The sequence below is a fragment of the Nelumbo nucifera genome, chromosome 1, assembly GCF_055504915.1.
Source record: "Nelumbo nucifera cultivar China Antique chromosome 1, China Antique-T2T, whole genome shotgun sequence".
Classification (NCBI taxonomy): Eukaryota; Viridiplantae; Streptophyta; class Magnoliopsida; order Proteales; family Nelumbonaceae; genus Nelumbo; species Nelumbo nucifera.
Window position 1 is genome coordinate 186,948,494 of NC_142649.1, and position 24,096 is coordinate 186,972,589.

The 24,096-nt window shown below is 42.8% G+C and overlaps 1 protein-coding gene across 10 annotated transcripts in view; it reads left to right on the forward strand.

Annotated features, from left to right (window-relative positions):
- The window catches only part of KEA2 (K+ efflux antiporter 2), a 75,563-nt gene that overhangs the window by 23,059 nt on the left and 28,408 nt on the right, over positions 1-24,096 (forward strand). For all 10 annotated transcript variants that reach the window (XM_088895627.1, XM_088895626.1, XM_088895629.1 and 7 more), the window contains exon 8: positions 8,728-8,817. In XM_088895627.1, the coding sequence (XP_088751753.1) occupies positions 8,728-8,817 (90 nt within the window). The remainder of the gene's footprint in view (positions 1-8,727; positions 8,818-24,096) is intronic.

Consider the following 24,096-nt stretch of genomic DNA (forward strand, 5'->3'; position numbering starts at 1 on the left):
AGAAAACCCTAAAATTCAGAACTGTTGTTGGTTTCAGATCAGATTTTGAATTGGTTTCATACAAAATTCTGTTTCTTTGTTCTTTGGAAGACCTAGGCCGGCTGTTATTAGTTGTTTTGGGTGCTGTTTTTCTATTGCAATAGTTTAAAAGGTTTTTTATTATTAATTCTTGACCAAGAATGGAGTTCAAGAATCAGGGGGAAGGTGTTTTTGGGACTAGCAATTCTAGTAACATGTCTAAGAATGCCTTTCAGATTACAACTGTGAAGTTTGATGGATCAAACTACTTAGAATGGGCTCAGTCGGCCATGATGGCCATTGGGGTAGAGGAAAACTCAGTTACTTGTTGGGAGATGTGAAATAACCAACTAAGGAGGACCAAACTTATACGAAATGGGTTCAGGAGAACTATTTGGTTATGACATGGCTGTGCAACTCTATGCAGCCACATATCAGCCGGAACTATTTGTGGGCAAAAACAACCAAGAAAATCTGGGATGTCATGAAAGAGACTTACTCCCAACCCCTTAATGTTGCTAGAGCTTGTGAATTGAAGTGTGAGGTTAACAACCTTAAGCAAGCAGAGAAACTAGTCTCAGTTTACTTCTCTACCTTGAAATCTTTGTGGCATGAAATTGACCACCTAGAAACACTTGAGTGGGAAAGTCAGAAGGATGAACAGACTCATAGAAAGCAAGTTGAAACTAATAGGGTTTTTGAATTCCTAGCTGATCTGAATCCTGACTATGGTACTGTGAGACAACAAATACTAACAAGGGACAGTGTGACCTTATCTCAAGCCTACTCCTTAGTGCATAGTGAAGAGACTAGGAGAAAGGTTATGATGTAGCATCAGCCCTTTCCACTAGCCTTAGCAGCAGTTAAACCTAAGTCTGGGGGTGATACGGAGAAGGATATAAAGAAGGAAGATAAGCGGGATCTAGTGTGTGAACATTGCAAGAAACCTAAGCATACTAAAGACACATGTTGGAAGCTGCACCCTCATCTAGTAACAGCAAAATTGAGGAACAAAAGGGGTAATGCTCATATGGCTGTTAATATCGATTCTTCATCCTCATCGGGCACAAAAGGCACGCCTCTAGACCCGTAGCTGCTGTCCGGGCTGCCCTAGCTAAGTTGGGAATTCAGCTTAATCATCTCAGCCACCATCAACTCCTCCCACATCAACTTTTGCTCATTCAGGTACTCGGGCCTCAGCTTACCATGCTTCAACTCCTGGTAACACTGAACATTGTTGGGTAATAGACTCAGGTGCATCTGACCATATGACTAGTTTGCATCACTGTTCACTACCTATCACTTATCTTCTGGTAGAGATAAAGTGTCCATTGCTGATGGTTCCCTTGTTCCCATTTCTGGCAAGGGAGACATCAAGTTGTCTAATACCATTTCCTTATCTTCAGTTCTGCATGTTCCTAAGCTTGATACTAACTTGCTTTCAGTCAGTAGTATTACAAAACATCAGAATTGTTCAGCAACTTTTTTCCCTGACTGATGTGTTTTTCAGGACTTGGAGACAAGGAAGGTGATTGGGACTGGCCGTGAGATGAATGGGATCTATCTGCTTGGAGAGAGTTCTCATTGGGAAGATCGTGAAGATAGGAAGTCTTTTGTTTCTCAGTCTGTTAGTCAGGTTATGCTTTGGCATAATCGGTTGGGTCATTTATCCTTTCGGTCTTTGAAGAGTTTGTTTCCAAATTTGTTTGAGTCTGTTCAGATGTCAAATTTGAGATGTGAGAGTTGTGAGCTTGCAAAGCATTGTGGAACATCTTATTCCTTGAGTAATAAAAGAAGTAGTAATTCTCTTGATATTGTGCATACCAATGTTTGGGGCCCGTATCACATCACTTCTATGGGGGGATACAGATATTTCTTGTTGTTTGTTGATGACTATACCCATTTTTCTTGGGTTTACCTTATGTGTTCTCGAGATGAGGTTTCTGCTTTGACCCAGATCTTTTATCATATGATTTTAACCTAGTTTGGGGTCAAAATCAAAATCTTCAGATCCCATAATGCAAAAGAATACTTTACCAACCCATTAGCCTCTTATTTGCTTGATCATGGGATTATTCACCAGAGTACTTGTCCTTATACACCACAACCTAATGGGGTTGCTGAGAGGAAGAATAGGCACATATTGGAGGTGGCTAGAAGCATTATGTTTAACTCTAATGTGCCTATTCGTTTCTGGGGAGATGCTATTCTTACAACAGTGTATCTCATTAGTCGAGTTCATTCACGGGTTCTTGACATGAAGTCTCCATTTACCCTTCTATACCCCGATAAAGAATTGTTTACTGTTCCCCTTAAAGCCTTTGGTTCCACTTGCTTTGTTCAGATTCTTGGACCTCATCGTTCCAAATTTGATCCTAAGGCCTCCCAATGTATTTTTCTCAGTTATGCACAAACTCAAAAGGGTTATTGTTGCTATGACCCTACTTCTGGGAGGAGATTTGTCTCAATGGATGTTACTTTCTTTGAGGAGGTACCCTATTACCCTAGGGTTTCTCCTCAGGGGGAGAGTAGTGAGAGTGGGTTTAACTCATTAGAAGTTCCTTTACCTATTCCATTGAGTGATGAGGGATGTAATGGGGAGGGTTGTCAGAGGTGTCAAGATTTGAGAGTCTATCACAGGCAGTGGAGGTAGGTTGATTTCGGTCATCAGCAGTCCAGGCCAGCCCTAGTTCCTTCTGCGGATCCAGATCCAGGTACCACAATCCCTTTATCAGATCCAGGTCCCATTGAGATACCTTCCACTGTTGCTACTTTACCTCATTTGGATGACCTTGACCTCCCCATTGCAGTCTGTAAAGGCAAACGGCATTGCACCACATCCACAACTCACTGCATTTCCCAGTTCCTGTCCTATGATTGCTTGTCCCCCTCTTACAGGTCCTTTCTCACATTCATTGCTGATATTCCTATTCCCAGAACAGTGCAGGAAGCTTTGTCAGTTCCTGAGTGGAAAGATGCAATGAAGGTTGAAATGAATGCTCTTCTAAGGAATAATACTTGGGAGCTAGTTGACCAGCCTAAAGGAAAGAAACCGGTTGGATGTAGATGGGTATTTACTGTGAAACATAGTGCTGTTGGTTCCATTGAAAGGTATAAGGCCCAGTTAGTTGCAAAGGGATTTACTCAGTAGCAAAGATGACCACTATTAGAGTTTTGTTATCCTTTGCAGCCAGTTATTCTTGGCCCTTGTTCTAGATGGATGTTAAAAATGCATTCCTCAATGGAGACTTACAGGAAAGAAGGTTTATCGGTTGAATAAAGCCCTGTATGGACTAAAGCAGTCCCCAGAGCTTGGTTTGATAGATTCAGACAAGCCCTTGAAAAATTCGGCTATGTACAGGCCCAGTCAGACCATACATTGTTCATTAAAAGAGAGGACTCATCCTTGACTTTGCTTGCTGTATATGTGGACGATATTGTAGTGACAGGGAATAATAACAGTGAGATTGAGTCTCTTAAACAACTCCTTCATCAAGAGTTTGAGGTGAAAGATCTGGGAGAGCTACGATATTTCTTGGGTATTGAGGTTGCTAGATCTAAACATGGGATTTTTATTTCTCAAAGGAGGTATGTTCTAGATCTATTGGAAGAAACTGGAAAGTTGGGTGTTAAGCTTGCAGATACACCTATTGAACAGAATCACAAGATTAGTGCAAAGGGTGGAGAGCCACTTGAAGACAAAGCTATGTTCCAACGGTTAGTTGGAAAACTCCTCTATCTTTGTCTCACACGACCGGACATCAGTTATGCAGTCAGCGTTGTCAGTCAATATATGCACTCTCTTAGAACTACTCATCTCCTTGCAGTTGAGAGGATATTAGCATACTTGAAGAGATGTCTAGGTAGAGGTATATTATTTAAGAATAATGATCACATGAAGATAGAGGTTTATACAGATGCTGATTAGGCTGGAAGTGTTGATGATAAAAGGTCTACCTCTGGATATTGTGCCTTTGTAGGAGGTAACCTTGTCTCCTGGAGGAGTAAGAAACAAAGTGTTGTTTCTCGTTCTAGTGCTGAAGCTGAATATAGATCTATGGCTAATGGTGTGGCTGAAATCTTATGGCTGAAGTCATTATTTGAGGAGTTGGGTATTGCTTATTAGAAGCCCTTAATGTTGTATTGTGATAGTCAGGCTGCTATTAATATAGCTCATAATCCGGTACAGCATGACAGAACTAAGCATATCGAAGTCGACCGACATTTTGTCAGGAAAGGGTTTCGTCTCAAGAAGTGTGTCTCTCGTATATCACCTCCAGCATGCAGCTCGCAGATCTTCTCACCAAGGCTGTTCCAAGGAAGAAGTTAGAGGCAGACCTATGCAAGTTGGGAATGACAAATATCTATTCCCAACTTGAGGGGGAGTGTAGAGAACACTGATGTGGACCCACTGCTGTGGTCCCCACTGTGTTCGTATGGCAGCATATTTTTTGTTAGTTATGTCAGCGTTAGTTGGTAGTTATCAGTTTGTTATTACAGCTTGTTATTTCAGCTTTATTATTCGTTTATTTGCCATGTAAGCAATAAGGGCAATTCAGCCCTTTTACAATTAGTCAACATATATAAATATTAAGAGCGGGTCGGCAAATCAACTGATCAACCCTCCCTCTCTTCTTCTTCTCTTCTGAAATTTCTTCTTTATTTTCTTTTGAATTCAAGACTGATTGTAGTCTTGATCGACTACTATAACCTCTGCCTTTGATGAGTCAGCATCTTCAGTTGGCCCACTTACACCCCTAAAATGTCTTCACCCACATCTTAAAACACATTTTCAATACCAGTTGTTGCCCCTGGAATGTGAAGGGAGCTTCCTTGAGAGCTCCCACCAAACTTTAGTTTCACCTCAACAAGGATAGGCGTGGGAGTTGGATTTCAGAATCCCTGGCAGATATCTTCTTGGTTGAGAAATGCTAAATATGAACCTGAACCACAAGCAAACTAGCGAATTTTGTACTTAACTATGTACCATTAATAAACATGGTCATAGTTCAGAAAAATATTCCTAAAGGGTCTATTTTCTGAATTTGCATTCTTCAATCATGATTTCTTTAATCCTATTCCACATTGTCCTTTGTTTTGGGCTTACTTGCTGCAGCTTTAAGTTATTTCCTTTTGGTTTATTTGATGGCATTAGAACGGTATGGTGAAACAAGATTCATGTAACTAACCCCATATGGATGGGACAATGCTTAAATGATGATGATTATGAACCTTGTAACTTGATGACCACTATCTTACCTATTTTTCTCTCATTTTTTCTTCCCTCCTTTTCCAGGACTTGGCAGTTGTGGTTTTGCTCGTATTGATTCTACTTATTTGACCAAATTCTTCCAAAGGAGGGGTAACCTTTTTTATGACTAACCTTGTGTTGTTATGAACCTCTGATTACTATATATATTATATTCTCAATAGTGGAGGCCTTCTATTATTATTATTATTATTTTTTTTTGTATTATATTATTTTTCATGCATATGTAGAAGATTTTGAAAAGCCTGTTGAATTACATGCGATACCACATGTGGCAGTCCAGAAAGATTCAAACATCAAACTTATATTAACAAAGACAGCAGGACATAGTTTAGTACTTCAGTTCCTGGAAGTTGCTCTAGAAACTGAAGTATCAAGCACGAATATGGGACCTTCTTTTTTTAATGCAATATGAAACCTATTTTGAAATACAAGTAGTGCAGGAGTAACCACAAGTTTAACAGGCCTGTGAAATTGTGAACAGATCTCCAACACCTCACACACCTGGCACCTCACATGGATCACTAGTGAGGACCACAATTCATGCCCATATGATCCAACAGCTATGTGAGCCTTTCTTACTTCCCACAAGTCACACCACAAAACCCCATATTTTGGTGTTGATCCATTTATAATGTCTTCTTTATTTTGGTGGTAATCCATGTGCCTTATAAGGTGTTCCCCCTTCAGTATTTCTTCTTGTTATGGTTTGAACAGCATGTCATGGTGTTAATTGTATAGGGGCCAACATATGAGCAATGTGGGTAGTTTGAAAAGAAAAGATGGACTTGTCTTTGAGAACGTGAAATTCTCCTTTGAGGCATTGGGCAGTTGATATTTGATGGACTGCTTCGTTACCAATTAATATAGGATGGATATGACCCAAGGATGAGACTAAGTAGGTAACAATGGACTACAAAAGGATTTAAGTATGATTTTAGAACTAAAGGTAGGCATTCATTGGGGTTACACTTGCAAGGGTTTTAGGCCAAATTTCTGAGAATTATAGATTCTCTATGGGATGGTGAAAATATAGAAGACAAGTAGTACAGAGACAGAATTCTTTAATGAAACTTTCGGAGATGCTTAGAATCATTGTTAGGTTGCACGGAGTAATTTAATTTAAGGCATTTGTGGTAGGTTCTACACAAAAGGATAAAAATTTTCTTTCATGAGAGGAACAACTAAAATTCTAGAAATTAGAGTTTTTATGTAATTTTAGGATGAAAATTTGTAGGATGAATGGTGATGGATCCTTATAGGGGGTGACCTAATATAATGGCATTTCAATTAGGGGTGATCATTTCTAGCCCAGCCTGAAAGCTCAGCCCACAAATTTCTAGGGTCCCAGCTATCTAGGGTCTTGGGATCTTAGACTCGAACCCATATTATGTTGGGTAGCTGCCCAACTCAGATCCTCTTCGAGGGAGGATAACCTCCAGAATAGGGGAAAGTGAGAGTGAAGAGAGAAAGAGATCAAATCTTATTATCTCCTTATTGTAAGTACACCTCTGTATTTATTCAATCTTGCCTTCAATGTAACTGATTTAAAACAGAATTAAACAACTTTCCAACTTGTTTGATTCAGTTAACTCCAGCTGTCTTTGCACTGGCTTCCTTATGCTGAGGTGGCCTTAACTGATTTACAACAGAATTATAACAACTTGTCAACTTGTTTGATTTAGTTAACTCCAACTTGATTCAGTTAACTCCAGCTGTCTTTGCACTGGCTTCCTTATGCTGAGGTGGCCTTCTTCTCCTTCTAGAATATACTTGTAGTTCCTGCCCCCTTGTGCCTCTAACACATTATCACACTTGTGAGCCTAAGATTTATCATTGCATAAAAAAATGACTCCTATTAGTTTGTATTAAAAATACTAAAAGAAAACCAATAATAATGAATCTTGTATATCAATATGTAGCATTCTTAATTTCATGAGCAATTCTGTTCAACAAAGCAGTTAGGCATACTTAAAATCACGATTTCTCATATAGCAAGAATTCAAATAAATAAGTAAATCCCAAGTCAATAGCATAGTAAATCCAAACAAAAAAAGAGAAAATAGTATTACAACACAATGAATCTGAAGATTCTAAATCAGTAAGCAAACACCACATTAAATCTAAGCAAGGAAGTGCTGCAGCAAGAATCCAAGCAAATAAGTAATGAACATGATGCAGAAGCAAACATTGATAAAAGGGAAGTCAAACCCATTCCTTCCTCTAAATTTAGATGGGCCTATAGATGGTTGTTGTAATGGATTGGTAATCAGATTTTCATTAATCCATGCGAACCTAACTGAATTCATGGGCTTGAAAATATTTGCCAGCAAGCCCAAGGCAAAGCTCAATAAATTGTTGAGTTGATTCGAAGACTCACATCATTGAGTCCATTCAAGCAAGCCCAAGAAGTTGGTTGCCAACTCATTTTGATCCCATGTGATATGTAGAAGATTCAATTCTAATAAAATCTTCTCAAAATTCTCCTAATTTGATTGAATCTCTAAGTCTAAGATTGCTGAATATTTGGAGGATTTAGAAGATTCTTTTTCGAGCAAGTATTTTTCTTTTAGTTTCAATGTTTAGGAAAATAAATTATAGATCTCAAGAGAGATATTTTTAATCCTCCATATAAACACTTTTGAGCATTGATAGAGTGAATGAATGGCTTTCCTAAGCCTCTAACCAGCCTTTGCAAGTTGTTCACCCAACCTGTAGGCTGTATTTTCTATCCTCTTAAAAACCTACCAGATCTGTTCCCTTTTGTTTAGTATTTTTAGAAACCCTCCTACATTCTGTCTGGCGCCTCTTTGTTGTTAATTTTAAGTGAAGTGTTAGACTAACAAGCCAGGCGCTGTGGCCTAATTTCAGCTTGATCAAGTCACTTATCTAATCCTTGATAGGGTGGAATTAGAAACAAGGTTCATGTAGATGATCCCATATCATTGAGATACAGCTTTCTTAAGTTCAATTGACTTGATCCGTTACTGATAAGAAAATCAGTTTTTACATAATTTAACTTTTTTATAGCTATTTTAGCATGTTAACCTTTCCATTTGTTATTTTGCATTGACATAGTAATGTTTGGCATTTTTTCTACAATATATCTCTTGCACTGCAAGAAAATTTCAACATTATTTCTGAGTTAGTATTATTTCATGTGGAAAATTAAGACTTTAAGAGTAATTTCTCCTGTATGTTCTTGTCTTTTTATGTTTTTATCATGTATAATAGGACTTGAAGCCAATCAAGTATAGATGAACTCCAAGCCTGACAAACTCGACCTTTTGGTGAACATTCTTATTCAAAGAATACAGATTAAAATACCTTTCGAGTATCATAAATCAAGGATCAGTTCATATTGCTTTCTGTGTGGATTTGGAGTTATTTCTGGTTATATTTATAATTTCTATGGGATAACATTTTTCAGCTGGGTACAGGTTGGTTTTCAAGCCATAGCAGAAGCTCTTGGACTAGCAGCTGTTAAGGCAATTGTTGCTATCACTGCCATAATTGCCGGTGGACGCTTGGTAATTTTTGTGCATTTTTGGTGCATCAATTTATGTTCATAAATTTCTTCCTGAATCATATAAACTTGGTCTGAAAATGCTATTTATTGCACATTTGTAGGTGAACATGTTAGAACTGTTGTAGAACTAAAATATCATGAAAGCTGAATTCTTAAACCTAAGCTTATAAATGCATTAAACTCCCCCTGAAGATAGACAAAGCTTCTTACTGCAGCCTCTTAGGTGCTTCTTGATGATAGTTGAATGCTTAAAGCCTCTCAACATGTGCCCTACTGCTTTCTATTTCTTGGATTTAAATAAGCTTGAGGGTACATGCTTGCACAAAGCAACACAAATGAGGATCAAACTGCTTTTCTGGATGCCCGAAAAACTGGGATTGTTTAACTGATAATAATTTCTCAATTGTAAAATCTGTGTTGAAGATTAGTCAGTTTTGTGTTGTTTTAAGAGTAGATGTTTTATGTTAGTTATTAGATAGGAAGTGGGGACCACAGCAGTTATGTGAGTCCAAATTTTATTATTTATTTGTCTTTTGTATGTTGTTTTATGTTTTTCCGCCCTATAAGGGCATAGTAGTCTTTGTACTCCTCTTATATTTTTAATATAAATATTAAGTGAAGGGGGCGGCCAGTTTTTTTTTTTTTGGCTCTCTTTCTTTTCAAGATCTTTCCTTCTCTTCTTCTTCTCTCTTCCTTCTCTCTTCAAGAAACTACTTTTTTCTTTCATATTTTTGAATTCAACAGATTTCTATTTGGTATCAGAGCTTTGGCTAGGGTTCTTGAAGCAGTAGGGCTGATCGATTGGCCGACTGCATGAAGTAATAAAGGGCTGATTGATCTGCTATTGATTGCCCAGTTCTTGGATTTTTTGGTGGGATCTAGTCATCAGGAAGGTGATATTCGTTTTGGCATCGAAATCAGGAAGAACTGGAGTACGGGGAAGAGTCCTAGAAAAGCTGGACTCTTTGTTTTTGATCTGATCTGGGGCGCTCAGGTATTGTTAGATTTCTTTTGTTTTTCTGTAGAGGGCGGTTAAGTTTCCGGAGTTTTCTAGGCCTCCTGGAGTGGCCAATTCACTCTTCTCTCTGTTGGGAGGCATTGGGAGGAGACAGATTTCTCTCCGGATAGGGTTTTCTTCTTCCGGAAGGGTTTGTTTCTGTGTGTAAGATTGAATTATTTTTGGAAGCTCTCCAACCTAGTTTTTCTTACTATTGAACTATTTGAAGTAAGATGGAGAGTTGGAGTACTGAGGTGAAATCCACTGGTAACATGGGACTGGGTGTTGGAGGTAGTAATGATATTTTTTTGGTCTAGAATCATTACTATAGTAAAGCTTGATGGTAAAAATTATTTAGAATGGGCACAATCAGCCAAGATGGCTATTGGTGCCCGTGGAAAATTAGGTTACATCATTGGGGAGGAGAAGAAACCTGATACAGATTCTTCTCAATGGGTGCAAGAGAATTACATGGTAATGTCCTGGCTGTGTAATTCTATGTTACCTCACATTGGAAAAATTTTTTAAAGAAGAGACAGAAAGATATGAAGAATGGGATAATAATTTATGCTTCTGTACATCGAAATTTATAGCTCTCTCTAGGATACAAACTAGGTAACAAATCTCCGTAATTAAAGGATACAAACTAGGTAACAAATCTCCCTAATTAAAGGAAAGATAAAGCTGATTCCTAAAAATTTGTACAGCTCACAAATCTCTCAACTACCTAAAATAGCACATAATCAGATATAATACATAATTACAGAAATCTTCCAACACTCCCCCTCAAGCTGGCATGAATATATCACTCATGGCAAGCTTGCTAACTAAGTTCTCATACTGCGCCCTAGGAAGCCCTTTGGTGAGAATGTTTGCTACTTGGCTCGTGGTGGGTATGTAGGACATGCATATCACACCACTGTCTATCTTCTCCTTGATGAAATGTTTATCCACTTCTACATGCTTTGTTCTATCATGTAGAACTGGATTATGAGCTATGGAAATAACTGCCTTGTTATCACAATAGACTTTAATAGGTGTTGGTGTAGGAACCTTCAACTCTTCTAGGAGCCTTTTGATCCATAACACTTCACAAAAGCCATGTGCAACAGAGCGGAATTCTGCCTCTGCACTACTCCTTGCTACAACTGATGTGGGCGCTGGCAGCAGCAGCAGTAATTTAGTGCAGCAGCAGTAGTAATTTAGTGTTCTCAGCAGCAGCAATTTAGTGTTCTCATCCTATCTTATCTATTCAGTATTCTTACCTTATCTGATTTCAGTAGAAGGGATTAGTAGGAGTCTTATCTATTCAGTGTTCTTATCTTATCAGTTCAGTAGGATAGATTAAGGGAGTCTTATCTTATCTAATTACAGTTCTTATCTTATCTTATCAATTCAGTAGGATAGATTAAGGAAGTCTTATCTTATCTTATCAGTTCAGTCTTATCTTATCAATTTAATAGGATAGAGTAGTAGATTAGCAAGGAGTCTTCCTAAAAGCAGGATTCTACCTCTTGTAATCTCCTATTTAAGGAGCTGATATTATTCAATAAACATATCGAAAATTTCAGTCAAGAAAGAGAGCAAAGGAGAGTTGGTGATCTCTTGGACAAATCACCTTTTTGGGCGGTAAGATAGGTTCTTCAAGAAAAGGGAGGAACAAGGGAAAACAGGAGGTTTTCCTCGTGGACCGACCCGTGACGAGATCCTATTCGCGGGCCCATAACAATTTGGTATCAGAGCAAGGCGTCATGGGTGACCTTGAGCGATTGACGTCTAGGGTTCATGATCTGGAGCACAAACTCGTGGAAAACAACAAGAAGGTGCGCGAGATCAAGGACGACGTCCGAGAATTAAGGCGCTTGATGGAGTTGTACTTTTCCAGCAAGGAAAGGAACCCGGAAGGGACTGCAACCACAACCGGCCGCCGACCAGACATGGCAGAATCGTCCGGCAAGCAGCAGGTCGTTGCCCTAGCGCAGGTTAGCAACACCCAGAATGTTCCGATTAAGCAAGAATCCGGTGTCATCGAGGATTCCATCAACGAGAGTTCAAAGAAGAATAAGAGCAACTACTCCAAGGTCGTCATCGCTGGTGAAGGAGCTTGTATTCCTCATGTTGCGGCTGCAAATGTTGCAAAAGAGTGTTCGTTAGCTGCAGTCAGATCAGATCCTAGGGCTGCACATATCTGGGTGAATCTTGTTAATGCATACTATTTGGCTGGTGATCATAGAAGTTCTGGAAAGTGCCTGGAGAAGGCAGCAAAATTGGAGCCTAATTGCATGTCAACTCGAAATGCTGTTGTGCTTCATCGTATCAAGGATGCAGAAGGTTCTCAGGATCCCACTGAACAACTTTCATGGGCTGCGAATGAAATGGCTTCACTCAGAGAAGGGGACTCTGCAACAATTGAGCTTCGGATAGCATGGGCAGGACTTGCCATGGTTCACAAGGCTCAGCGAGCTCTGTATGCCCTAAAGCAGGCAATAGAAGAGGATCCAGATGACGCTGTTCAGTGGCACCAGCTTGGCCTTCACAATCTTTGTACTCTACAGTTCAAGACATCTCAGAAGTACCTTAAGGCTGCAGTTGCCTGCGGCAAAGAATGCAGCTATGCATGGTCAAATCTTGGTATCTCATTGCAGCTGTCTGAGGATGAACCCTCTTCATTGGAACCCGATCCAGGAGGGCAAAATCATTCCACCTATCCGGGATTCCTTTGACTGTGTTTCAAGACACCCATCCTGAATTCGAGCTTGAGGACAAGCTCGTAGTCCAGGAGGGGAGTAATGATGTGGGCGCTGGCAGCAGCAGTAGTAATTTAGTGCAGCAGCAGTAGTAATTTAGTGTTCTCAGCAGCAGCAATTTAGTGTTCTCATCCTATCTTATCTATTCAATATTCTTACCTTATCTGCTTTCAGTAGCAGGGATTAGTAGGAGTCTTATCTTATCAGTTCAGTAGGATAGATTAAGGGAGTCTTATCTTATCTAATTACAGTTCTTATCTTATCTTATCAATTCAATAGGATAGATTAAGGAAGTCTTATCTTATCAGTTCAGTCTTAAGAATGTTATGGGCCCGGGCGTAGGATCTCATCACGGGTCGGTCCACGGGGAGAACCTCTTGCTTCCCCTTGCGCCTTCCCTTATGTGTAGACCCTATTGTGGAAAACCGAATGGGTGATTTGTCCAAAAGACCACCCGAACTCTCCTCACTCTTCTCTTATTGGAAAACTGAATGCTTTATTCCAATTCATAGGCTCCTTAAATAGGAGATTACAAGAGGGGGTTCCTTGATGTATTCGGCTAGGCTAGGATAATCCCTCTCTAAATCAAACTCAAACTCCTACTTCTAGTGTCAAACAAAACTCTTAAGAACATAAGATAAGATAAGGATAAGGGATGAGGGATAATGTAAGCTGGCGGCGAGTTGGCGAACAAAGCTGTTGTGGCAAGATAAGTGTGGGTCCTCTGATGAGCTGTCGTGTGGGCCCACTTCTTACTGCTGCTGCCTGCGGCGGCGGTAAACCTTCCCCACAAATGCATCCATATCATCACACCCCTCCTGGGCAACAAGCTTGTCCTCAAGCTCGAGATCAGGGTAGGCGTCGTGAAGATCTGACCAGGGGATCCAGGTGGCCTCTGCTAATGGTAGATCGTCCCACTCCACAAGGACCTCGGAAGTACCCCGGTTGATGTGGGATCGGACACGAGCCCGAGGCTAGAGAATGGGTCTGCCGTCCTTCGAGGGGGGTAGGGGAGGTACTTGATCAGGAGGAGTCCCTGTAAAAGGCTTGAGTAGGGACACGTGGAAGGTATCATGGAGTCTGCAGTGTTCCGGTAGCTCGAGCTGGTAAGCAACCTTCCCGATTTGTCGTAACACCCTGAAGGGCTTGTAGAATTTGGGAGCCAGCTTAGGGGGGGCTCTGCGTCTGAGGGAGAGCTGCCGATAAGGTTGGAGCTTCAGCCAAACGAACTGTCCCGGCTCGAAGGTGACCTTTCGGTGGTGCTGATCATAGGCATTCTTCATACGTGCTTGAGCCTGCTGTAAGCGCAAGGAGACTTCGGCCAGGAGGGCATCACGATCTTGGAGTCCGCGATCCACTTCTTCCAACTGTGTTGAATCGGGCTCATAAGATAATAGATGGGGGGGGGGGGGTTCCGACCATAAACAACCCGAAAGGGAGTCATGCCAAGAGAGGAGTGGTAGGAGGTGTTGTAACAATATTCTGCCCACGGAAAGTACTCCACCCAACGCCGGGGCTGGTCTCCCACAAAACAGCGGAGGTACATCTCTATTGTTCGGTTTACCACCTTCGTTTGGCCATCAGTTTGCGGGTGGTAGGCGGAGGAGAAGGCCAAGGCTGTTCCTTGCAGACGAAATAGCTCCTTCCAGAAAGTGCTAGTAAAGATCGGGTCTCTGTCACTTACGATGGATTCGGGTAGCCCATGCAATCGGAAGATGTGGGTGAAGGCGTGAGCGACTGAAACCGCGCTGTAAGGGTGGGATAAGGGGAGGAAATGTGCATATTTGGAAAAACGGTCCACCACTACAAATAGGACCGACTTCCCTCCAACTTTGGGTAGGCCCTCGATGAAGTCCATGGAAATATTTGCCCAGATCTGAGTTGGGAGTGCCAGTGGCTGGAGAAGGCCTGCTGGGTGCAAGTTTTCCCACTTTTGCTGTTGGCACATAGAGCAGTTCTGAATGAAGTCCCGCACCGAAGCCTTCATACCTTGCCAGTGGAAGTTCACGTGGATGCGGTGCAATGTTTTCTGGATGCCTTCGTGTGTGGAGTTGTGTATGCTGGAGATGACGGAGGGAATCAAAGGGCAGTCGGATGGGAGATAAATCTGCCCTTTGTATAGTGCCAACCCGTCGTGCATGGACCAGTTTGGGCTGGTCGTTCCGGTTTGTATTTTCTTGACCAGCTCGTTCCACTCTGGTGACTGCGGCAGTATGCTCCGAATGTCTTCCAATAGGGTGGCCCGGGGCTGTGAGATCGCATGAAGCAGCATATTGTCTTCTTCTCGGCGAGACAAGGCATCTGCGGCACGGTTCAAGGTTCCCACCTTGTAGTCCACCCAGAAATCGAACCCAAGAAGTTTGCTGACCTAGTGCCATTGCGGCGAGGTGGTAAGCCGTTGTTCCAACAAGTATTTGAGGCTGTAGTGGTCCGTCTTGACGACGAAGGATCTGCCCCACAAGTACGGCCTCCAGTGCTGCACTGCCTTTGCCAGTCCAATCAGTTCCCGTTCGTAGGCGGGTAGCTTAAGGTGGCGGTCGGCCAGTTTGCGGCTGAAGCGACTGGATGTCCTTGCTGCTGTAGTATGGCGCCGATGCCGGTGCCAGATGCATTGCATTCCACCGTGAACTCAAGATCAAAGTTTGGCAACTGTAGAACCGGCATGGAGGAGAGGGCTTCCCTTAAACTCACAAAGGCTGCATCGGTTGAACTATCCCAGAGGAAGGCATTTTTCTTGAGCAAATTGGTTAGTGGAGCCGTCAAAAGTCCGTAATTTTGTACGAACTTGCGGTAGTAGCCTGTCAGCCCTAGGAACCCACGGAGAGCCTTGGCGGATTGCGGTCTGGGCCATTCCCTGATCGCCTGAATCTTGGAGTCATCCACAGTGACCCCTTGTGCCTTCCCTTACGTGCAGACCCTATTGTGGAAAACCGAATGGGTGATTTGTCCAAGAGACCACCCGAACTCTCCTCACTCTTCTCTTACTGGAAAACTGAATGCTTTATTCCAATTCATAGGCTCCTTAAATAGGAGATTACAAGAGGGGGTTCCTTGATGTATTCGGCTAGGCTAGGATAATCCCTCTCTAAATCAAACTCAAACTCCTACTTCTAATGGTAAACAAACTCCTACTTCTAGTGTCAAACAAAACTCTTAAGAACATAAGATAAGATAAGGATAAGGGATGAGGGATAATGTAAGCTGGCGGTGAGTTGGCGAACAGAACTGTTGTGGCAAGATAAGTGTGGGCCCCCTGATGAGCTGTCGTGTGGGCCTGCTCCTTACTACTGCTGCTGCCGGCGCCCACATCAACAACACTCTGGTTTTTGCTTCTCCAGGTGACCAAATTCCCTCCTACTAAAGTGCAGTAACCTGAAGTAGATCTTCTATCATTTACATCACCTGTCCAATCTGCATCTGTGTAGGCTTCGACTTGGAGATGACCCCTATTTTTGAACAAGAGTCCTTTCCCCGAAGTTCCTTTCAGATATCTCAAAATCCTGAACACAGCTTCAAAGTGAGTAGGTCCAGGTGAATGCATAAACTGACTTACTACACTTACTGCAAAGGCTATGTTAGGTTTTGTGTGTGACAAATAGATTAGTCTTCCAACTAATCTTTGATAACGTTCTTGATCAACCACCTCATTTGTTGTTACTGCTTTTAACTTCATATTTGGGTCCATTGGAGTTTTTGCGGCTTTACAACTTGTCATCCCTGTCTCCTTGAGCAAATCAAGAATGTATTTGCGTTGGTTGATAAGGATTCCCTCCTTGGACCTTGCAAACTCCATTCCGAGAAAATATTTAAGTTTCCCCAAGTCTTTAATGTCAAATTCAACCTCAAGTTTATTCTTCAACTTGTTGATTTCAAATAAATCATCCCCAGTCATGATAATTCGTCTACATACACTATCAAAATAGCTATTTTACCTTCGGTGGAGTGCTTGAAAAATAAAGTATGATCAGCTTGACTTTGTGAGAAGCCGTGCCGCCTTACTGCATCCCCAAATCGTTCAAACCAAGCTCTTGGTGATTGCTTTAGCCCATATAGGGATTTTTTTAACCTGCAAACTTTGCCTCTTCCAAGACTTTCTTCAAATCTTGGTGGTAGGTCCATATATACTTCTTCCTTTAGGTCTCCATTCAAGAATGCATTCTTGACATCGAACTGACGAAGTGGCCAGTTAAAATTAACTGCAAGAGAAAGAAGTATTCTGATAGAGTTAATTTTAGCAACAGGAGCAAAAGTCTCTTGGTAGTCTATACCATGAGTTTGGGTAAATCCTTTTGCTACGAGTCTTGCTTTGTATCTCTCCACACTTCCGTCTGCCTTGCAGTTCACTGTAAACACCCATTTGCACCCGACTGTCTTCTTGTCATGGGGTAGATCAGTAATACTCCACGTATTACTTTTTCTAAGAGCATTCATCTCTTCCATCACAACTAACCTCCATTTCGGATCATCTAACGTTTCCTAAACAGTTCTTGGCACATACAAATTAGAAATTCTAGACACAAATGCTTTATGAGTATGTGATAATTTCTCATATGACAAGTATTTTGCAATAGGATGTTTTGTGCAAGCTCGGGTACCTTTTCTTAATGCAATTGGAATGTCAAGATCTGAAGAGGACAGATTATGTAAATCATTAGATAAAGACGGAATAGGGTAAGAAGGATTACTCTGAGTTGTAAGACCTTCACTCGGCAAATTGGATTGGACTTCTACTGTAGGAACAACTGGAACATTAGTACTTTTGTGAAACGTCTTCCTGGTATAAAACTGAAGCTCAGGATGAGGATTGTGATCCGTTTGAAGTACTTCTCCCCCTGTCTCTGATAACGTAGTATCTAGCAAATTTAGATTAAGAGTACTATCACTAGGTTCCATTCTTTCAACAATTGTTTCCGAAACTTGCTTATCAGAATTAATCAAAGGTATAAATTCTTCTAGAATAGGTAAAGTTTCCCAAAAATTATCTTCCTTACTTATGTTCTCCCCCTAAAGAGAATTTTTTTGAAAGAAAGGTTGGTCCTCAACAAAGTGTACATCCATACTCTCAAAAAATTTCTTTGTAACTGGATTAAAGCATTTGTACCCTTTTTTATTAGATGCTGTTGTGGACGCGTTCGTTGGAAAGATGTACCGCCGCCGGCAGCAGCAATGATGAGGTGTCCGGCAGCAGCAGTGATGAGGGGTCCACGTGGGATTATTTAGCCAGCCACAACTTATCTTATCCTTAGCAGTTTATCTTATCTGTTTCTTACTTTATCTATTCCAATAAGGACTAGTAGAAGAGTAGTAGGAGTTTGATTTATCTTAGGGAGCCTTATCCTTCCCAAGTTAGGAGTCTTATCTATAAGCAGTCGAATTCAACAAGGAGTCTTCCTACAAGGAGGACTCTCACCTCTTGTAATCTCCTATTTAAGGAGCTGCGATTAAAGAATAAAACATCCAAAATTTCAGTCAAGGAGAAGAGTAAAGGAGAGTTAGGGTGATCTCTTGGACAAATCATCCCTTAGGTCGCCATGATAGGGTCTGCACAAAAAGGGAGGGGCAAGGGGAAACTAGAGGTTCTTCCCGTGGACCGACCCGTGACGAGATCCTATGCCCGGGCCCATAACATTTTGGTATCAAAGCCAAACGTCATGGGCGATCTGGAGCAGCCGTCATCCAGGGTCCACGAATTGGAGCACTAGCTCGTGGAGAACCACCCAGAAGTACGAGAAGTCAAGGACGATGTCCGGGAGCTTCATCGCTTGCTAGAATCGTATTTCTCTAATAGGGAGAAGAGCCCCGAAGGGACGGAAACCACCAACAGCCGCCGACCAAATTTGGCGGAATCATCTGGCGAACGGCAGATCGTCGCCCTGGCAGCTGCAGTTATCCCCAAGTATAGTAGGCTGGAGTTCCCTTCGTACAACGGCAGCGGAGATCCACTGGGATGGCTATACTGTTGTGAACAATTCTTCCGCAATCAGCGTACGGAGGAAAGAGATAAGATCAGTCTGGCCACGTTCCATCTAACGGAGGAAGCACAACTCTGGTTCTACCGAGTGGAGCAGGAGGAACCCGGGCTCAGCTGGGACCAATTCAAGTCCTATTGCCTCCTCAGGTTCGGGCCCCCATTGACGAGCAACCTGCTAGGTGAGTTAATCAACCTCAAGCAAATAGGCACCGTGGCTGAATACCAGCGCCAATTTTAGACCCCCCTTGCCAGAGCAGCCTCGGTACGCCCAAATCAGCAGGTGGACATGTTCACCGCCGGATTAGCTGAACCCCTGAGGGTAGATGTGGAGATGCAACATCCTCCCAACCCGGTCACAGCCATGAACCTAGCTCGTGCTTTCGAATGTAAGCTACAGATCAGCTGAGGGTCCTTCAGCATGGGTCGACCAACGACATCATGGACACCCCCGAAGTCAACCGGGGTGGCCCCTTCTTCGGCAACCAGCAGGGAACAAAAGCTTCACACAGGTATCATTCCTAAATCGACACCTAGCACAGGAAGCAGCATGACGGAACCCCCCATCAAACGTTTATCCAGAGCCGAGATGGCAGATCGCCGGGCAAGAGGGCAATGCTTCAACTGCGATGAGCTATATTCAGCGGGGCACAGATGCAAGAGGCTATTCTGCCTTCTGGTAGACGAACTGGAGGAAGACGAGGACGAACCTGTAGCATTAGAACCCAAGATCTCCCTCCACGCCATCACCGGGATAAAGACCTCTCAAACTATGCAGCTACGGGTGCAGGTGGCAGGGAAACCAATACGTATCCTCGTAGATTCGGGAAGCACGCACAACTTTGTAAGTGAGCAAGCTGCCCTTCAGCTGAAACTACCAGTGGAAAGCAGACCGCAACTACAGGTAGCCGTCGCAAATGGAGAGAGGGTTCACAACCCTGGAATCTGTAAGAACATCCAAATACAGGTCGAATCCGAACCCTTCTCTGCTGATTTATTTGTGCTACCCTTGGACGAGTTTGATATAGTACTTGGAGTTAAATGGTTGATTACTCTAGGCCCTATCCTATGGGATTTCAGCGCCCCAACAATGTCATTCCACCTGAATGGAAAACAAGTTACTTGGGGGGAACCAGAGTAAAGGCAAAGAAACCGCAAGTGCATACACTCCAAGGCGAAACTATGCACACAGCAGATATGGAAAGACTCCTCACCGACTTCTCAGATATATTTCAAGAACCCAAGGAACTTCCACCCGCCCGATCGTGTGACCATCGGATTCCTCTGATAACAGGTTCAGAGCCGGTCATCGTCCGGCCATATCGCTACCCACATCTGCAGAAGGACGAGATAGAGAAGCAGTGTATGAACATGATGAAACAAGGGATCATCCGCCCTAGCCGCTCCCCCTTCTCCTCGCCGGTTTTATTGGTGCTGAAGCAAGACGGTACTTGGAGGTTTTGTGTGGATTACTGAGAGCTCAATAACAGAACTGTCAAGGATAAATTCCCTATTCCCGTGGTGGACAAGCTGTTGGATGAGCTCCACGGAGCCCAGTACTTCTCGAAGCTAGACCTCAGATCGGGATATTTTCAGGTCCGGATGGCCCCCGAGGATGTGGAGAAAACAGCTTTCCGGACGCATCATGGTCACTTTGAATTTCTAGTTATGCCGTTCGGTCTCACCAACGCCCCATCCACATTCCAGTTGCTGGTGAACGAGGTATTTCGGCCCCACCTTCGCAGATTCGTCTTAGTGTTCTTTGACGGCATCCTAGTCTACAGTAAATCATGGGTTGAACACGTACATCTACGGACTGTTTTTGAACTTCTGCGCCAACACAAGCTCTTTCTAAAGCGGCCCAAATGTTCTTTTGGGGAGTGCCAGGTTCTTTATCTAGGACATATAATCAGTGGGCAAGGTGTCACAGTGGATGGCTCCAAAATCCAAGCAATTCAGGAATGGCCCAAACCTCAATCCGTCAAGGCTCTCTGTGGGTTCCTAGGACTGATAGGGTACTACCGCAAGTTTGTGCAAAATTATGGATTATTGGCTGCCCCATTAACCAATATGCTAAAGAAGAACGCATTCCAGTGGGATGACGCAGCTGACGCCGCCCTTGCGAACTTAAGGGATGCCCTCTCCTCCACACCCGTGCTGCAGTTACCGAATTTTGACCTAGAATTTACAATCGAATGCGATGCATCCGGTGTAGGTATTGGAGCAGTACTGCAACAGCAAGGACACTCAATTGCCTTCTTTAGCCGCAAACTGGTTGACCAACATCTAAAGCTACCCGCCTACGAGCGCGAGTTGATTGGGCTAGCTAAGGCCGTGCAACACTGGAGGCCATACTTGTGGGGAAGATCCTTCGTCGTCAAGACTGATCACTACAGCCTCAAGTATCTACTGGAGCAGCGGCTTACCACTCCGCCTCAACAGCATTGGGCGAGCAAACTGCTCGGGTTTGATTTCCGGGTGGACTACAAGGCGGGGTCCTTAAATCGGGCCGCAGATGCCCTGTCTAGATGTGACGAAGACGCTATGCTCCTTTGTGCGATTTCATGGCCCCGCGTCACCCTGTTAGAAGGCATTAGAAGCACGCTGCCCCAATCACCGGAATGGAAGGACCTTGCTCAGAAAATACAGTCCGGAACGACCAACTCGATTTGGTCCATTCACGATGGGCTGGTGCTATACAAAGGACGGATATACCTCCTAGCCGATTTCCATTGGCCTGTCATCTCTAGTATACATAACTCCACACATGAAGGCATTCAGAAGACATTGCATCGCGTCCAAGCCGATTTCCATTGGCCTGGCATGAAGACTTCGGTTTGGGACTTCATCCAGAATTGCTCCACGTGCCAACAACAAAAATGGGAAAACCTGCACCCGGCAAGCTTTCTCTAGCCTCTTTCACTCCCAACACAAATCTGGGCTGATATCTCTATGGACTTCATTGAGGGCCTACCCAAGGTTGGCGGGAAATCGGTCTTATTCGTGGTGGTGGATCGCTTTTCCAAGTATGCCCATTTCATTCCCCTGTCCCACCCATATAGTGCGGTTTCAATTGCCCATGTTTTCTTTATGCATATTTTCCGTTTGCATGGGCTACCAGAATCCATCGTCAATGGCAGGGACCCGGTTTTTACTAGCACCTTCTAGAAGGAGCTGTTTCGGTTGCAGGGTACAACCCAAGCTTTTTCCTCCGCCTACCACCCTTAGACGGACGGTCAAACAGAGGTGGTAAACCGTACGATAGAGATGTATCTCCGTTGTTTTGTGGGTGACCAACCACGGCGGTGGGTTGATTGGCTTCCCTGGGCCGAATACTGTTACAACATGTTCTATCATTCTTCTCTTGGGATGACACCATTCCGGGTCGTCTATGGTCGAGACCCTCCTCGCCTATTGTCCTACGAACACGGTTCGACGCGGTTGGATGAGATTGATCATTCCCTACAAGAATGCGATGCCCTCCTGGCCGAAGTCTCTCTCTGCTTACAGCAAGCGCAATCACGCATTTAGAATGCCTATGACCAGCACCATCGGGAATTAACTCTCGAACCAGGACAGTTCGTGTGGTTGAAGCTCCAGCCCTATCGGCAACACTCCCTAAGACGCAGGGCTCTCCCTAAATTAGCTCCCAAATTTTACGGACCCTTCAAGGTTTTACGGTGAATCGGGAAAGTTGCATATCAGCTAGAATTGCCAGAACACAACAAACTCCATGATACTTTCCACATATCCTTGCTCAAGCCATTTACAGGTACTCCCCCTGATCAAGTACCCCCCTACCACCCTTAAAGGATGCCAGACTCATTCTCCAGCCTCGAGCTCTTGTTCGATCCCGAGTCAATCGGGGTGTTCTCAAAGTCCTGGTGGAATGGGTCAACCTATCATTGGCCGAGGCCACCTGGATCCCCTGGACTGATCTTCAAGACGCATCTCGAGCTTGAGGACAAGTTCGTTGCCCAGGAGGGGTGTAATGTTGTGGACGCGTTCGTTGGGAAGACGTACCACCGCCGGTAGTAGCAATGATGAGGTGTCCAGCAGCAATAGTGATGAGGGGTCCACGTGGGATTATTTAGCCAGCCGTAGCTTATCTTATCCTTAGCAGTTTATCTTATCTCTTTCTTACTTTATCTATTCCAATAAGGACTAGTAGAAGAGTAATAGGAGTTTGATTTATCTTAGGGAGCCTTATCCTTCCCAAGTTAGGAGTCTTATCTATAAGCAGTCAAATTCAACAAAGAGTCTTCCTACAAGGAGGACTCTCACCTCTTGTAATCTCCTATTTAAGGAGCTGCAATTAAAGAATAAAACATCCAAAATTTCAGTCAAGGAGAAGAGTAAAGGAGAGTTAGGGTGATCTCTTGGACAAATCACCCCTTAGGTCGCCACGATAGGGTCTGCACAAAAAGGGAGGGGCAAGGGGAAACTAGAGGTTCTCCCCGTGGACCGACCCGTGACGAGATCCTACGCCCGGGCCCATAACAGATGCATAACCAAGAAACACACATTTTTCAACTTTTGGATCCAGTTTTGATCGAAAAACATTTGGTATATACACATAACAGACACAACCAAAAACTTTTAAAGGAAGATCCGTAGTTATTCGAGATGTGGGAAAACAAATTTTCAGATTCTATAAAGGGGTTTCATATTTTAAAACTCAAGATGGCATTCTATTTATCAGGTAACATGCAGTTAGGAGAGCATTCCCCCAGAGATATTTAGGTACATTCATAGAAAACATGATGGCTCTAGCTACCTCAAGAAGGTGCCTATTTTTTCTTTTAGCAATTCCATTCTGTTGTGGTGTGTCACGACAAGTTGATTGATGGATAATACCTTTTTCGGTTAGAAATGCTCCTAAGTATTTGTTAAAGTATTCAGTCTCATTATCTGATCTTAGAATACCAATTTTGGTTTGAAATTGATTTTCAATCACTAGGAAAAATTCTTTAAATCTTTGTTCAACCTTTGATTTCCTTTCCAACAAGTAAAAGTCACAAACCATTTTTTTCCAGAAAGTGTGTTAACCTTAGATGGGCCCCAAACATCACTATGTAACAAATAAAATGGTTTTGAAGCAAAATAAGGTTTTATTGGAAATAAAACACGATGATCTTTAGCCAAATGACAAGCCTCACAATGAAGTTTTGACCAATCAACTCCTTTAAACAATTTAGGAAACAAATGTTTGAGATATGGAAAACTAGGATGCCCTAATCTTCTATGCCATAATATAACCTGATCACAGACAGGGATTGAAGTCGTACTACTTAAACCATGAACTTTTTTATTACCAGTAGCGGTTTCATCAAAGTAGTAGAGTCCATTTATCTCTCTAGCAGTTCCAATCGTCTTCCCTGAGTTCTGGTCCTGAAAAACACAAGTGGAAGGAAGAAAAAGAATGGAGCAGTTAGTATCTTTCGACAATCTGCTAACAGAAAGAAGATTGCAGGCAAGTTTTGGAACATGTAAAACAAATTTCAGAGTAATTTTTTTCTGAAATTTTAATGTTTCCTTTGCCTACAATAGATGAAAGACTACCATCAG